The 17,946-nt window shown below is 37.8% G+C and overlaps 1 protein-coding gene across 1 annotated transcript in view; it reads right to left on the bottom strand.

Annotated features, from left to right (window-relative positions):
- The window catches only part of PDZRN3 (PDZ domain containing ring finger 3), a 158,890-nt gene that overhangs the window by 17,790 nt on the left and 123,154 nt on the right, over positions 1 to 17,946 (bottom strand). Inside the window, exon 4 of the mRNA XM_067303505.1 lies at positions 2,235 to 2,488. Within this exon, the coding sequence (XP_067159606.1) occupies positions 2,235 to 2,488 (254 nt within the window). The remainder of the gene's footprint in view (positions 1 to 2,234; positions 2,489 to 17,946) is intronic.

Here is a 17,946-nt window from a genome sequence, read left to right on the forward strand (position 1 = left end):
AAAAATATACAAGGAGGATGGTAGCAAAGTAGGGTAAGGGGTACCAAGTGACACAGGCTAAGTGGGCAGATATTTACCAGGGAGCAAGGTGAGAGGGAATACTAGACTTGCATTTATTTGTGAGCTCAGATTATTTGCAGACAAGCAGGCAAAATCCTCCTTGTCTACCTGCTTGTTATTTGTACTTTGCCTTAAAGATATAAAATTAAATCAAATTGCTAAATATTATAATAATAATTTGCCCCCAGCTATTTGGATTTAAATCAACAGCATTTTATTTATTGATTTGAATACAACTGGCTGTGCTTAATGATTTAAATACAGTTTAAATATGCACCACTTTTTAAAATTGCCACTCATTATTAGCATGTTGTTTTTTACAACTTGAACTCTTGGACAACTTTATTGCCCATACTTTGGAAGTTTAAGCAGTATAATTCTTTTGTGATCGCTGTTGTATATGCTGCAGCTTTATTTACTTCTGTGGTGAAAGTGAATTCCCTTTAATTCTCTGTTAACTAGATACACGTTGCTGTGTAAGTAATAGACTATTTAAGTAACAGCGTCTGCTAACTGGCCAAGATGCCCAAGTTGTTATATGCAGGCTGCATTAATTTGAATGGGATTTGGAAGGAAGCATTAAGGAAAAAATGAGCAGCACCTAGTAAACCTGCATCATTCTTTGCTTACACATGCTGGGTAACAGGGATACTTAAATAGCTGTTTGACTGCCCTTCTGTGCAGGGATAGCAATTTGGCAGGCCATGGGGTTAAGGTTGGCGCCTTCAGCTTCAAAATAAGGCCACTACTGATGCCAGCAGTGGGAATGTGTCTAAGGATTTAGGGGCAATATTAGGCCATTTGATAGGACTGAGCTTGTATTACACAGGCATGATGTAACCTAAATAGTTGTTGTCATGAATTAATCTTCTTTGCCACAGTTTTAATGTATTTGGTTTTGCAGTTGAAGAGTGGCAGGTAGTTTTTCTCTTAGATGTTGAAAACACATCTTGCAGTTAGAGGACATGCAGTGTCAGTGCTCTAAGAGTAAGTGTATCCCCTCCACACTGCTCTAAGCCCTGCTGCCTCTTCACTGCCAGCAAGACCAAAGCTAGCTTTTTGTCAGGTATGTCCACTAAAACATGTAGCTGTGCTTGAATTTTCAATGGGCCGCGAATAGATGGCAATGTAGTAGTATCTGATAGAACCTTTTTTCAAGTCATCAGTATGGAGAGTCATGAAAGGAATAGACATTGTACACAGAAGCCCAGTTCCTGGCCGAATGTGTGAATGTTAATGTGCTATAAAAGTCACTTAGGAGCCCTACAGAATCAGTGCCTGTTTGTAGTCAAGCTCTATTTCCTCGAGCTACTGAGAGAGACGTCTGGGCGCACTGGGGTGCATTTGTGCACTGCCTTTCGCAGCTCAAGGTCTCTGGAGAGTCTGTTCCAGAGCTCTGCTGCACAGCCAGGATAGATGCGTATCAGCACTGCTTCTCACCACATACAGGATCATCTCTAAAGCATGTATTGCCGTGGACAGACCAGGTTTATGGTCTGTCTCACACAACAACTGAGACCCTTAGAATCTTTTCTATCCTTTTTGTACTTTGTGGAGATATGCAGTGGATTTTTGGGGGAACTGTTTTCCTCTTGAACAGTGTGTGACGGCGCGGGGTATGTGTCCTAGGAAATAACTGTCATTTTTATTTGTAAGTACAAAAGCATCAAACTACCATTAACAGTAATTAAAAGTTGATTCTAAAACATCTATGACAGCACTGGTAAGTAATTTTAGTCCTAGAAAATAATTTATTTGAGTAACATCGCTGCAGGCTTATAATAAAGTAATTAATACACTGGAGCAGAATGTAGCAGCTCTTGGCATTATACAATTTATGGCAGCCATAAAAAATAAAGTTAAAACATAAGCAACCTAAAGAGGCAGTGAGAAGAATTACAAGCAGCAATAACTTTATCTATCAAACACCACCAACAGCCAAGCTTTATGAGGCCATGTTGTGACTCAGTGGAATTACTCATGTGAGGAATGGCTTGCTAAAGTGGAGAGAAAGTGAAAATAACCTTTTGAATTATGGCTCCATGACATACGAATGGTGGCTGCTTCTGTGAGTACACAGTCACCAGCCAGTAAGGTGAGTTTGTGAGCTACTTCTAACACGCCACACTAAGGAATACAAAGATTTGCAAAATGCTTCCTAAACTGTTACTTACTCTTCAGATAGAAGGTATGGGTCTAGCACTGAGACGGGTGGAGTAGGTGAGCCCATCTTGCTTAGAGCCATGATGTGCTCAAAAGTGATATCTGTCTGTGTGCCCACGTCTACCAGCTGAGACTCATGAGAAGGACTGAAGATCTTGGTGCGTGGAGTTCTTCTCAGGACCTGCACCACAATGGGTTCCTTGGCTGTTTTGAAAGCTTCCACTGCCTGCTCATGTGTTGCTTTAGATAAATCCTTCCCATTGACCTGTGTGGAAGAAGAAAGCAAAGCAATGAAAGAAACGGTCAATGCAGAGATCATCTTTGTAATTTGTCTGCTTATTGAAAAGTCTCAGCTTCCATCTAAATGTACATACAGCAAGCACTAGGAGCTATTTATGCAGTGTTATTTTCCTCTTTCACTAGGCTGATGTAACAAATCCTGTGTTCTGCTTTTTATTTTAATTGTGAGAGTTTACTAGGCTTGTTCTTTAAGCTGAAGTACAAATCAGCATCCTGTTTGCTTCTTGAAGATTCAAAATCTCTCAGTCCTCAGCCCTTTTCCAAACAAAACAAGTTATTGATTCTCCTGTTGTTTTCTATCTTTTCTAGGGTTTTTTTTTTGGGGGGGAGGGGGATCATTTAACTGTCATACTGAACTCAAGTCTGTTGGGATAAGACCTGTGAATACACAATTTTGTATCAGTATCTGGTAAACACATTTTCAGATGAAACATGATGGTTGTGCCCAGTCACTGAAATAAAAAATTGTATAATCAGGATGGACATGGATATCATATAGGGATAGGGACTAGAAATAATGAAGAGCCAGTTATAGGTGTTTCTTCAAAACCACTTTTTGACTAGCCCATCCCAAAAATCTAACCACCATTATCTTCCAGTTGAGAGAACATTCATGCAAAACAAAACACCTTTAGTGAACATCAAACAGAGACCGAATCCAGAATTACCAATGCTAGACGTGGCAGACTGGAAGATGTGGATCTGACTGATGTGCAGTAGAAGGATTTGAACCCAGATCCCTCATATCCCAAAGGAGCAGTGCGATAGCTCATAGCAGTGAAACAGATCAAGCATTCAGTTGTAGTACAAGGTTCATAGTTTGAACTCTTTGGCAGACAGAGTTATCTCTCCCTATGTGCAGAGCACTTCCAACCCACTGTGGCTTTGCATTTTCACTCCTGATTAGCTTCCCTGCTCACAGGCTTGCAGAGGATTTCTTCCTTAAGTATCTAATTCAACCCAGGGTTTGTGAAAGAGATGAGCTAGGACATTTAGATCTGTGTTCTATTGCTTATGTTCCTTCAAGTAACTGACCCTTAGCTTACTCAGATAGGAAAAAAAGTGTGTCTCCAAAGAAATTATGCATTGTAAAATACTCATTAGTAGTCCTGTACATATGTCTATAAGTAGAAAGGGCCTTGCTCAGTCATTCCCCTTGGTGTACTGGCAGTATTCTTGGAACTGAAGGGTAGATACTTTCTGTTGTTAAATATCTATAAAACCAAAGATTTTGAGAGAACCTGTACTGATGAGAGTATCATGCTACTGTCGTCATTATCACATTCTTGAGACTGAGGCAAGTGTTGGCTCACGTGTAGCCATAAACTCCAAGTAGGATTTGAAAGTGCTACTAGCAGTGACCCTGAGGAACACTTAGGGGTCCTGATCAAGGAATATATTTCTTTTATATTTACTTTATGAATGATGTCTTTTATTGTTCTCTTTCTAGTCAGGTGGCTGTGCAGTTGCAAACCATGAATCTATAATCAGAGGTGTGAGTTGCACCATGAAAGCCATCGCTTTCTGCATGGAGGAAGCATTGCATGAAAAGCATGGCAGAGTAGGGACACACCCCCCCCCCCCCCCCCCCCCGGGAAATAAGCTAATGAATTTCCTTGCCTGGCTATTAATGCAACGCTATCTAGACTCGGGTATTAATGGCTGTTACTCCTTTGTCATGTAATCATTTCTGTAAATGTGCTGAAACTTATAGTAATGTGGTGACTCTGCCACATTAGCTTCTTGAATATGATCTAAAATGCTAAAATATGTCCAGATTCTGACATCTTTACTCGTATTGGATACCACTTAGTTCATGCTGTGCTATGCCATGTTTAGTCCCACTAGAGTAAGTGGAGCAACTGAAAGAGTAGCGTTACTCAGTGCAGTAACGATGCCTGAATTTGGCCCATAGTTAATGTATTGCCCACAGCAAAAAGCAATAAAAAGGGTTAACTTGAGTGCAGAATTGATTGAAAAGGCTAAATTCCTTTTGAATTACCCTGTGCACATAACACTTATTACACTGTCATCTTAGGTTTATCTTAGAGAGGCGATGACACTGGGTTTTTTTTTGATAAGCCAGCTGAGAAAGGAAGGTGTTAGCATTACATTTACATTACACAAACAGTTGTATTGACTGCGATTGCTCACAGTAATGCACAGCATGTAAAGTTTGGCCTGGTCAAATTAAATATCATTAACTCGCCCAATTGAGCAGATTACTTTAAAACAATTTGTACAGCTGTAAAATTAAGTTCAGTATAATGTTTTCTGTGGAAAAAGGAAGTGCTGATTATGTTTCCAGTTTTATTATTTGCTGCAAATTAAATGTTGCACATTTTACTGTGTGCATCCTAATTTTTTTGTGTACAACTAAACTGAGCAAGCAATCAAAATCAAAGAATCCAAATTGCAAGTGTAGTGTTTTCCAGAAATGTACTAAGAATAACTCTTGGGCAACACATTTTTCATATGAACTGCTTTCCACATCTTCACACTAAAAAAACTGCTAAGATCATGCAAAGAATAACTTTCCAGTTTATTCCCCAGTATTGTAACTAACTGCATTCTGGTTTCGATTCCTTAGGATGCTTTATTTCCACAAACATCAGGACTGATCTTCTCTTTGTGCTTTCATTGTTAATTGTTATAGAAATAATCATAACTTCAAAGTCAGGGAACAGGCAGTAGTTCGAACGTGTCATAAATTGTCGCTACAACTGCTGGTATTTCCAGGTAGTATCTTGATTAAGTTTTCTGCAAGCTGATAATGCAGAGAAAAAAAAAAAAGGTGTTGCCTAAGATGGCAGAAAGATGTGAGATCAGGTTTTAGGATTGGGGAGAAGTGTTGTATAAAATTTAGTTAAAAACCTCTCCTGCTTTAAAGGAGACCTTCTGAATGTTTAAAAAAACAGTTCTAGAACTTCTGGCATTCAACTTTTTGAGACTGATTGAGACACAGAGGATTTTTTTATACCTTCCCGTTGCAGTATGAGGCTGTGACTGCTCACGTTACCTCTCTGGTGGTAGTGGCAGCAGAACTAGTGTGTGTGGGTTTTCACAAATACACGTTCATCAGTGGCCTCACTCTAGATGCTAGATAGTGAATTAGGTTGTTGAGGAGCAGCTGCTCATCTTCTTCTGCTTCGTTTATTACAAGAACAGTAACCATGGCAGGAGAAGATCTGGGGGCAGAGATGTTAAAATATTGTACGTAATTGTATCAGGGCTTGTCTGGTAGAACCCTTCATTTGATGCTGCTGGATCCAAGTCAGAACTGTGCATTTGATTAAATATTTGTATTAAAAAATCTCAACTTGGATGTTTCAGTGTACTAGCACTGTACAAAGCATGGTAAGTGAATAACTCTAGAAGGGGATTTATATCTGATATGTATTAAGCTTTATATTATGGGCTTGGTAATACAGCAATAACTATAGTAAAATAAAAGCCTAACTCCCTGTACTGTTTTTATGGCTTTCTTGATGTGCTGCAAAAATTGCAGATTGGGGATTTTGTCTTCAGAAGTTTATAATTCTATGAAAGACGGCAGCATCCTCGTAAATCATATTAGGCACATAATTCTCTAGATAGTAGCCATTCATACAATGAATGATCTCAGGGTCAGTCTGTCGATCTCTTACAGGAGACTGATTCCTTCACTCAAACTGGGTAGAATCCTTTTAGCTCTCTGCAGCTTTCTATCTTGATCCTTAGTCTTGGCCAAAGGGGTGGGCATGACTGTCAGATAGCCAGGCCAAGTCGAGCTTTTAAGAAGTGCACTAACAAGAAAATAACAGTTAGAGTTGTGCAGAGCTATCAGTATTAACTGTTGAGATTCTGAATGTGGAATCATGGAAGAGTATGTGGTGGTGGGAAAACATGCTTTGAAGTGATTTACAGTAGCTAATATCTGGGCATCTTATGGAAGTATATGCATATAACTGACACCTTTTCTTCTGGTGAATTGGGATAGCATAATCTCTTAAACTCTCCATGTATCAACTGGAGAATTTTGAACAACTGTGCACCAGATGATCTGCAATTAGACAGTTTTCCTGTTCTACAAAACACAATTACATTGGTGATTCAGGAGAAATTTTGCAAATTATTTTAGAGTGAGTATTCAACTTTTTCTAATGCTGTGTATTGAGGAATAAAGCTAAAATCAATGAAAAAATAACTTTAAAACACAGTTTAACCAGACAAAAATAACTAGGGGCCATTTTATACTATTGATTTCAAGAAGGAGCTCCTAAACTGAAGAGAAAATAGAGATTATATTTTCTAGAAAAAAGTAGATTGTCTTGCTTCATTTTTCAAATGTGCAAACATAAGCATTGCAACTGAAAATGGAGAATGCCGTTTCAGTGGCTAATCTTGTAGCTTGTGCATAGGTGCTGATTAGAAAGTAATTTGTAAAAATGTACACCAGCTTTTTGACAGAAACTAACCCTTCTTGCATTCCAGTAATGCAAACTTGACTCCTAAAGCCACTGCAGCCAGCCTTTAGGATATCATCCTTCCTGCTCTACTCTCTCCTTATCGTAAGATTTTGTCTAGTCAAATGTAGGACTTCAGGCATACAGGGGCATCCCAAAATTGCGCATCTGAAAGTGGAGAATATTAAGAGTTTCTTTATTATGAAGTTATAATTTATGTGCAGACCCCAACTGTAGCAATTTGGACTGATTAGGAAAGCCATCTTCATTCTCACTTTTGCTGCTGTAGCTAAAGCTTGTGGTGTAAAAATTCACATAAGTTTCTTCTGGTAGCAGTGACTGTATTGCAGTAACTGATGATCTTCCTTTTCTTTTTGAAATTTCAAATACTGTGAGTGTTTGGTTAGTTCAAATTATCAGAAACAATTGGACTGGACTGTTTTCAAATATTTTCTTTTGCCATATTTAATTCAATTTTAAATAGAAAAAAAACACATTTCATGTGGATGTCAAATATTTCAGTTCCACACTATTTTCAAGTAGGACAGAAAAAAGTTGTTTGTTGAATATTAGACAAAAAGAACATTTCAGAAAGGCCCGAAACAAAAATAGTGAAAATATTGCCTGCTCTTCCATTTTAGGTGCTTAGCCACATAGGGAAATTATACTGTCTTATCCTAGTCCCATTAAAACTTGTGGTAACTGCCACGTTGTTGTGTGTTAAATACTGAGCACTGACTTGGTTGAATTTCCTTCGTATAGTGTTTTCCATCATAGCACACCAATAATGTTATTTTCTATTGTCGGGACATGAGAAAGAGAATGCTACAACATTTGGATAATGAAAATTAGTAAATCTCAAGACTGCTTATATATAGCAGAGCCTATTTGCTTTCTCGTCTAGAAAAGATAGCAGATGTTGGTATTTTATTTCTAAGTAGTAAAAAAATCATGCAGAATAAAAATATACTGGGATAATCTCAGTGGCCTGCTTTTTGGTATCCATGTGAAATTAGCACTTGTGGCTACTTTTGAGTCCTTATGAAACTTCAGGAAATAGATTATATTGATAGAGATGCTGTGTTGTTATCTGGAAAGTTGTCATAATTGACAAACAATATTTTCAGTGCTTAAAAGCCAATGAATATATCAGTTTCACATTAAGTAAAAAAAAAAGTTCTCTATAATCATATATTTTATTTTTGATGCTTCTAATTTGTATTCAGAAAAATTCTTACTTATAGTTGCATCTGAAATAACACAGAACAAAAAAATTTATGCATATGAATGCTTCAGAAGACTGCCAAAAATCTGCAAATATGCATAATTTCTTAAGAACCTTACATGCCATGTGACAGAGACAATGGGATCTTTCATGGCAAAAAAGATGGATAAATTAGCCTGACTGAAACGTTAAAATGCTTAGCTTTTGGACCTTCTTCATATTGGGAATACATTGAATATGGAGAAAGCCGTAGTCAAATTAAAGTTCAAAGAATGGACAAAATTTTTGGTGTAGCTGGGCATTAGGCTTAACAACTGCATGAGACAGATAAATACTCTTAATTAGGATCTTACAGTAAAAAAGGAAGGGATGCTTGAATTATTTTTTAACAAAATTTTTGTAATGATCATGCAGTAGAATAGGACATTTAGAGTGTATAGCGTATGTTGTACTATTTTGTACAAAAATAGGCTGCAGAGGGCTTTTACATTGTAATGACCTCATGAAATCTATAGAAATGCATGGCACAATTGTATCTGGGAGGTCAGTGAATTTTATTTTATTTTTTATTAATTTTTAAGAATTTTTTTTAAGATTTTGAATGAAAATAAAATAGTCGTCTGAGCTTGGTTTGATACTCACAGAAGTCGTTGGGCGTTTTGCCTTTGCAATGCCTTAGTTCAGGCCCTGACCAGTACAAATAGTTGAAAAACGAAGCAAAATGTTACGAAGCCAAGCATGCCATCAGTATTCAATAGACACAGTCAAAGTCTGACAATGGAAAGCAGAATGCTGTCATGGTCCATTAAGGTAAGACATAATAAATGTTTGTAATTGAGAAGAAGAGAGATGAAGCAATAAGATACAGCAAGGGAGGCCAAGACACCAATCCAAAAGGAGGGCCCCTCCAACGTGAAACTGATGTGTTAAACTCTCACTTTTATCATGCATCATTCATTAATTCTTATTTCCAAGACATAAATGGTGAGAAAATGAAAGAGGAATTAATAATAAAAAAAAAAGATAGTAATATGCTATGCACGGCCAAAAATGGAATCAGCAGATGAACTTCAGTTTTTTGAACCTTAAGCATCAGGTGAAATTCCTACAGAACAGCCTGTGAAGGTTGCGCACACGGAAGTGACTGGTATAATGTGACAATACTTTAAGATCAGGATTGCAAGGGCCATGAAAAAGGCCAGAAAGGTCTGAATACTACCTTGGCAATAGAAAGGGAATAATGTACAGTGGGATCTTACTGGGTGCAGTTTTGGTAAGATCTAGGGGGATTCTTGAGTCTGTTTTCAGATTTTTCTTGCTTTGGTAACTGCTAATTAAGTAGCTGGTCATCTACAACTATTCTGAACCTGCATCATCCAATGTAGGATGCAAATATATTCTTCTTATGGAGTGTGGGATTCTGCAGTATGATGACTGTTAGACAGGGGAGAGAATGAATGGATGGGTGAATCAGCAAGGCAAAACGGAAGAGAAATGGAAAAGAACTGATGGATTTGGTAGACTTGTGAAGAATTTGCTCTGTCTAGGATACAGCTTTCCTTATTACTTTATAGTGTTTGCAAATGTGTAGGGTATAGGATGTCCAAAGGCTTCTCTTTCTGTCACAGTTGTGTGAAATGTTTGGCATCCCTCCTTTTGAAATTATCCTTCTTCCTCTATTAATTCTGCATGTGTGTTACCATGAAATTCCTCTTGTGAGGACAGATTTTCTTGTGTTGTTTTATACTATACCTAATGTTTTTAACTTAATCATTATTCTACTGAGAGGTATGGTATCCTTCAGCAATTCCTGAGCCAAATTCCCCTGTTTAAGATGCCAGTTTTAGGCCAAATCTTCTTGGGCTGAAAATCAGCATATCTTCACAAGGCTGGGAGCCCTCCAACTACGATGTGAGCACAAGGGCTGGAACTGCTACGCAGATCAGTGGGAGTTGGAGCCATGACTGAGGTGACAGGATCATACTGTTTTACCAGAAGACAACTTTGTGTGAGGTATGAGAGAGAGATGTTGATAGGATAACACATAATATTGTGCTACTACATATATGTCTTTTTATCAGCAGTTGCTGTTTAATCTTTCATCAAGATCAGCTATGGCATGTTGTATTTTTTCTGGGTAGATAGTGAAGTTTAATTAATTGCTACTTGGTTGATGGCAGACATGATTCTAATTGAGGGTTTTCAGGTATATCAAACTGTGCCTCTCGTTTGTGTAGATGAAATTTACTCCTGGCTGTCACCAATCCTTGTTGCCTTTTCCTTCTGATACAAGGTTTGCAGAAAACCCAGTATTTGTTCTTCCTCTTTTCCTGTGATGACAGAATTTACACAACTGGGTTATTTACACAAGAGAGAAGCTTATAGCGACCTATTCCTCCAATGATTCTCGATTTCCCACGTGCAGTGCCAAGGACTGCACGGTCTTGGGAGCCCTGCAGAAATGAAGAGGCGATGTGAGAACAACAGGACAGGGCTGGGGAAGAGAATGAGGCAGGATGCTCGGAGTGTATGTGAGGAGTATGCATTTACGCGTGTGCAAACATCATCTGCAGTGGTACAGACAAAGTAAATCTGGGCATTAACAGCAGTAGTTAACTGAAAAGTTGAGAAAGCAGGAATGACCCTGAGCGTTAGAGTTTATGTGTGCTTATAATTACTTTGTGTTTTATTTTTGCTTAAAGAGTGCCTAATATTTGGTTTTGGCGATATATTACAAAAACTAGAAAGGTTTTTGTAGAAGAAAATGATTTTTCCAGCTATTGGATTGGACTGGTTTATATGGGTTTGCTGTCATGAATGGTAAACATTTGTATGCATTGTACAGCTTGTTGGTTCTTCTATGGTTCACAAATCTCACAGAGGAAAACTTTCTTGCTTAAGAATGAGTAAGAAGCTTTTCTTTGTAGAAAATCATGCAAATCCTTGGGAAGTGCACTATAAAAATGCTAGTTCTCTTAGACTACAGATGTCTTTGCCCCATTTAAAACACTCTTTATGGTCTGATACACTTCTTTAGCAAGTTCTTAAGAAGTCTGCATATTAAGAAAAAGGAGTGCAACTTTAAAGATTTTATAGAAACTAGAGCAGCAAAAAGCCTATTTTCTAAACCTCCTTTTCCTCAGGAACTGGAGAAAGAAGGTTCAAAATACAGGTTAATTCTTTTTGCAGTTCCATCTAATCCCTCTTTTATTTCCATATGGACAGTCTCTCTCTTTTTCAAAAAACAAAATTATATTGTTTAGTAATGGACTGTTTCCATGTGTGTGCATTTCCCTCTGCCTTGCAAGCCATCTATGACAAAATAGTTAAGACCAAAGAAAAATTCTTTACTTAAGAGCAGAGAATACATTTGTTCTCTAAAACATTAACTTCTAAATAGAAAATCTTGGGAGAAAGAGCCTTGAAATACAGGAATTTTTATTCTGTTAGTAATTAACACATTTATGTAGTGACAATACAGCACCAGTACTGTATATAGCATATTGAAAGTTGCCTGCTTTGGGTTGGGTTCCCAGGCTCCGCTCTAGTGTACCACAACTCAAAGGGAAACCACAGCGGAATTTTTTCAGCTGCTTCAGTGAAAACAGAATTGCACCAGTGTAACCATAAATAATCATGAATTACTAATGAACAGAGTTTAGTAACTGCAATTACCGCCTTTCTTTTCTTCTCCGAATTTGCCCGTGTATACAGGTATGCTTCCTGTATGGCTTCTTAGCCCACTTCCACCGTGATGTTGCATTGACATGCTGTGCTATTGCGAAAAGGCAAAAACTACGTCTATGGACTAGTCTAGTACAGCAAGTTAGAGCTTCTTCATGAATAAAAGTTTACTTTTTTAATACTATGTATTTCTAGATTTATCTTTACAGTGCAGAATCCTGTAACAAAGGGTCCTTAGGCAGATAGGTGTCTAAATCACTGATGTATTGATGTCCTGAGTTTTTTTCCTTTTATCATTCTAGCACAACTTAATCACAGTCAACAGAGCCATATACTAATACTCTGTTTCATTTATATCATGTGATCACAAGTATAGTACACAATGATAGTAAATAGCATCAGAAGATTAATCGGTTTAGCTGAGGTTGTAATGTTACATGGATGTAAGCTGATTTGAAGTAATGTTAAGAAACCAATTGCTGTACTGAGTCAGGTGAAAGTTCCTGTAGACCAGTAACCTTTTCCAACAGTGGTGCTTTGGGAATGGTGTAAGAATAAGGCATACTTGGAGTGAGCTTTCTCCTAGTATCCTGGCTCTAGCAGCTACAGCTCAAATAGTTGATAGTGTAGCAATATATAGCACCACACCATAATTAAAATCAGCACAGTTCAAGTTGGTGTACAGGCCAGGCCTTAATATAATACTAATGTTAGTAGTATATCAGGACCATACTATGTAAAACCAAAACAATTAAGACCATTCCAATGCACCACATTCCCATTTCTGCACTGTTGCTCACCTTTTCTAGCTTTGATTCCATCCTCCCCCTCCCCTCCCTTCTTCCACAAATTGACTCAGTGATGTGAGACAGGGAAGGAGCAATTGTGGACAGCTCTGAAGAAATCTGTGTTGAAGAGGGTTATTGAAGCTGTTGCCAGGAAGAGGTGGAGCAGCCCAGTGCTGCTATCTGGGAACCCCTCAGCAGTGACAGATTCAGCTGGGTTCACTAAAAAGAGGGCCTGCTCCTTCAATGGCTGGTTACCTGGTATCTGTGGAGTAGGCTTTGTAATCTTGTGCCATCTGCTGCTCCTAGGAGTACAGGAGCGTTTTCAGCTTAAGAACACAAACTGATCATCTTGGAAGCTGGAGTGTTAGGTAGAAGTCCTGCCACCACCTCATTCTGCCCTTCCAGTCCATACTGCTCTCCCTAGAATTACCTCGAATTACCTAGAATTTCCATAATGGGTTACTGATAGAAGCATCTTAATTTTCCTTTTTAGGCTAAAATTGATCACAGTTATACCAATATGGGCAAGTCCAGTGCAAAGAGCAACTTCTGTTGCACACCTGCAAGCAAGTCTGCCAAATTTAAAAAGGCTTTTGGATCAGCCGTGATCTTTTAACATATGAATGTTCACTTTCTTTAAAGTGATGCTGTAGGAGTTAATTCACAAAATCCATGAAAATGCATAGACAAAATATTGTTTTAGTCTGGTTGTATAATCCTTAGTCTTTTGGTAAAGCATCTTATTTCTTAAGTGTTCCCAAGGAGTCTGATCGTAGTGTTTGAAAAGTATGGTGCTACTGAATGCAGCTAAGGTTGTGCCTAAGCATAAAGCCAAAAGAAATTTCAGCAATTAGAAATCGAATCAAGAAGTGTCTAGTTCCTGTGCCAGTGGAGAATGTGTCTAATCACCTACAAAATGTTCATGTTCAGAATTATCTTTTGATTGAAACAAGTAAGAAAACACTGGCACGATTTTTATCATCTTTCTTTGGAATGAGAGCTTCTAGCTTTTTGCCTGAAGATATATTAATAGGAGAGCTTGGCTTCAATAGCTGCTGTTTAAAGTACTGAATACTGTAGTGTGTATGTATATTTTGCATTACTTATTCTCCCATCCTCCTGTGAAACCCTTAACCGACTAGCTGGCTCAGGAGGGCTAGCTGGATCTGCTTACGCTTACCTACCTAGTCTCTAAAAGAAACGATCCCGATGTATGTATGAACGCAGAGTTCTCTTGTCCTCGTGAAAATGAAGCATGACCTTTTGTTTCATATTAATGAACACAACAAAACACATTTATTAAATCTGCACTTTTTCATTACTCCATATGTTTCCTTTTCCCTGCCCATGTCTGACATGTGACAGTAAACCACAGAGTGATTGTCCCTAGTGCCTTCTCCCTTGTGACTCCTTGCCACCTGCTTCATAGCATTAAACAGATGTATAAGTGTAAAGCATTACAAAACCCATCTTCTCAATCATTTATCACTTAAAATAAAAAAAAATCCAAACAAAGCTATGCAATGCTTAAGCATTTTATTTGTTCAAAGTAAAGAAGAAAAGCACTATGAATTTTAGGAAGATTATGAAGCAGTAAGATATTTCAGCTACACAATAGGTCAAATTATCCATTTATGTTGCAGCTGACCATTAGGCATTATGTTTATTTCGTATCATATCTTGTTTATGTTCCTTTAACAACCAGACTATTCTTCTAACATGCAATAAAGAGTATCTTCCAGAGAAATTCTAACCGAGGCATTGCATTATTCATCATCAAGTGAAGAGGAAAATTTCAATTGCCAGTTTCTGGTAAATGTCTAATTAAGAAAGGGGACTTCTGAGCTACAGACAGGCGCCACAATCATTAAAGGGCAGTTTTCTGAAGATTATGAGTCTCCAGTCTGTCAAGCAGAGTTTTTCTGCAGCTAAACTAATTCAGAGGTAGAAAACCCTGTCTAGAACAAAGCTCTTGGAATTAACATCTTGTTTAAGCAAACACACGCCTACTTTGAAGTGAGTGTGATAGATTCACAACTGTTATTGAGGTCAAGTTTAATGGTAGCTAAGTGACAGAACATAACTTCAATGCTATTCTTAATTCAGCTGCAGTTCAGAACCTGTATGAAAAGTGTACATACAGGATATTTAAAGTCAGACAATGAATTTCAAGTAGACCAGTTTACTATAATTGGCACAACCATTTCAGTCTTTTAGCACTGAAAATTACAGAAATGTAGGCCAATTAACTGTGTGGTTGCCCAATTAAATTTGAGGGTATGAAAAGCATATATACAGAGGCAATTATTTTTGTTCCCAAATCTTACAGTTTTGATTAAATTTTTCTTTGAGCTTCCTCTATCCTGATATAGGATAAAATCATTGCTCTGTAAGGTTTCAGTCTAAAGTCAAACTGTTATGCATGGGCCTAAATGTTTCCTTGGTCAGTCTGTCTTAATGTCTGATTACTTTAGCTAGTCTAATTGCTCCAATTCTAAATATGTGAATGGAATTCTAACTGTGAAACAATTTAGTGCAACTGTTTTCTATATTAGTTCTGGTGAAGGAAGTCTCCATCAAAACCGCTGCTCCTGGGAGTCGTCAATGAAATATAGTATGGGTTAGTTCCCCATCACTACCATTTTCTCATTATCACACCAATTTGTATGCTGACCTTGGTGTTTATATCTTTGCCCACTTAGTAGCTTTGTCTAGTTTAAAGCACAAATCCAGTTTGAACACTACTGTTTTTACCAACACTGTCATTTTTACTCCTCTCAGAGGTGTGCCAGGCCACGAGGATGTGAACAGAGCTTTATAGTTACTAAAATACTAAAAGGGCATTACGTCAACTGTTTATTTATACGTGAACTTTAGTATTTGTGAAAGTTGCCAGCTCAACATTCATGGAGGCAGAAAACTTCTGACCTCAGATCATCCGAAGCAAGGGCAATGCAAGGAGAGCTTGTTTCCTGCCAGTGTTTCTATCCCTATTCTGGAGGGACAACGTGGAGAGGAGAGTTAGTCTGTGCTCACTCATGCCATGATCTCTCAGCTGGAAGTGCCAGTTTTGATGGGCTGTTTCTATGATATCTTCCCACCATGAGAACTGGATGAACTCCATCATCTCCGCTTGTATCCCAGGGAACAGCTTTGAGCACTGTCCATCCAGTTCAGTGTCATATGTGATTTAAAATTCTATGTTTTTATCCGTGGAAATACTAGATGTCTGTTTAGGAAATCATTTCAGCATGTGCTTACCTCCTAAACTGTGTGTAAATATGTGCTTGAAGTAAAATGGGTACTTAGAAAATTTCTTAAATTGAGGTGCTAATCTTTATTTTTTTGTTTTACAAACCCTGAAAAGCTCCCTCTCAGATGACTCATTCTTCTATCACTTTCCTTCTATAGAGATTATTCTTTATTCCCCCAGGGATTTCCCTGCAAGGGGAAAAGCCTTTATTTCTGCTGCTGTTTCTGTGAGAGGTGATGATATAGAGAAAAGCAATACTGGAAAAATGATCTAAAACACCTTCCCAACTTTGTGGCTTTACCTTTAAGAAAATTCTTCCCCCTCCTCCCTTCATTTTCACAAACTTTAAAATCATCTGAAAAAAACTTCTGTTTAACTAGGAGAAAAATCAAATAGCATATAATTCTTTCATTTCATATGCTTCATGAAATTGGGAAATAAACCTCAGGATATATTTAGGATGTTATATGCACATGGGGAGTGTGCTGAATACAATTTGTTGTCACAGGTGCTATAGAACAAGAGTCATGTTGCTGCCACAAGTGCACTTATCACCAGTGGCCCTGCTCTGCACGGAGATTTCAAGTTGCCACAGTCCCCTTTGTATTTGTAATACAAAGCATTGATATGCACAGCTACAGTACGCTTTAATGACTAGGTGTCTTAATTTGCTTTTTATTATGTGATTAAAGGTACAATGAGGTATGTGTTCAACAAGAGGGAAGACCATTGTTCTGCATCATTAAGCTCACAGCAGCACAAAAAGAAATTGCAGGCAATGTGCCAAAGCCCTTAATGAAGAGGATCTCTTTGAATTATCTATGGATGAGGAAGGGATAAAGCCTGAGCCCTGGTATATTTGATCCTCTTTGTGCTCTCTGTTAGAAGGACTTACGGAGCCAGACGTACTGGACCTTCTGGAATTGTAATTTATTGAAGCATTAATTTCCCAGCCACATTAAAGCTCTTGGTCTAATAGAGAAAGCGCAGTTATGTACTATTATTAATTCTTGCAAGTGTTTTGTGAATTCCTGCATGTCAGTGTCTTATTTAAAAAAAAAAAAAAAGTTAAGGAGACTTGTTTATAATAATGCTCAGCATTTCATAAAACCAAATTATGCAAATTTTGTCTAACTCACACTCACATAATATTAGGGTTACATGAATGATACCACTTGTAGTAGGTTTTATTTTGTATTTATTACTAACCTGTTTTAAAACTTTGTCTTTTATATCCTATTACTTGAAAGAAAATGGTACTTCATCTCCCTGACTGTTAAATTCTTACTGATTACTCTCAATTTATATGAGGATGCAATTTAATTGTCATAGTGATATTTAAATATCTGAACATACTCTCTAAGCTATAGAATTCCATCCCAACTATCTTCTGAAACAGAGAAATCAAAGTAGTAAGCTGTTAAAATAATTATGCACAATAATTTGTATTCTATAATAATCAGGGATCCTGGTTGTAAATAATGCAGTTTTACTATGTTAGAAATCCCAATTTTTTAGGGTTGCCTTTCATGAAAGTTGAGGATGTTCCAACCGTGTTTCCCCCAAAGGACTTGCATGCTTGGAGCTTATCCCTGATCCTGTGCCCTATGCTATATACACTGCTGAAACAAGGTTGCAGCACTTCCCAGGTTGATTTCTAAATCCCAGCTATTGCCAGAGATCTGCACCTGCAGTCAGCACTGGACAATCTAGTAATCTCAGATATCAGTAAGACTGTTCCTGTGACTAATTTTAAGGATATGTATTTAAAGAATGGTGTCTTGCATCTGTTAAGAGGTGTCAGTGACTTGCAAAGGTTCTCAGTCCTCTTCATTTCACAAGCAGCATTGTGCAAGCTTCCTGAACAATTAAAATATTCCGAATTTGTTGCTGTCTCAGTTTGTGCTGGTTGTTGCACTTCTGAATGTGATTCACTGATAGGCATCAAACCCAGACTGCATGGAAACTTGGCGACCTTGAGGGTTCAGTAATTATTACAACAGACACTGCTTGATCTGAGCAGAGGAT

This window comes from Apteryx mantelli, chromosome 12 (genome assembly GCF_036417845.1).
Source record: "Apteryx mantelli isolate bAptMan1 chromosome 12, bAptMan1.hap1, whole genome shotgun sequence".
NCBI classification, from domain to species: Eukaryota; Metazoa; Chordata; class Aves; order Apterygiformes; family Apterygidae; genus Apteryx; species Apteryx mantelli.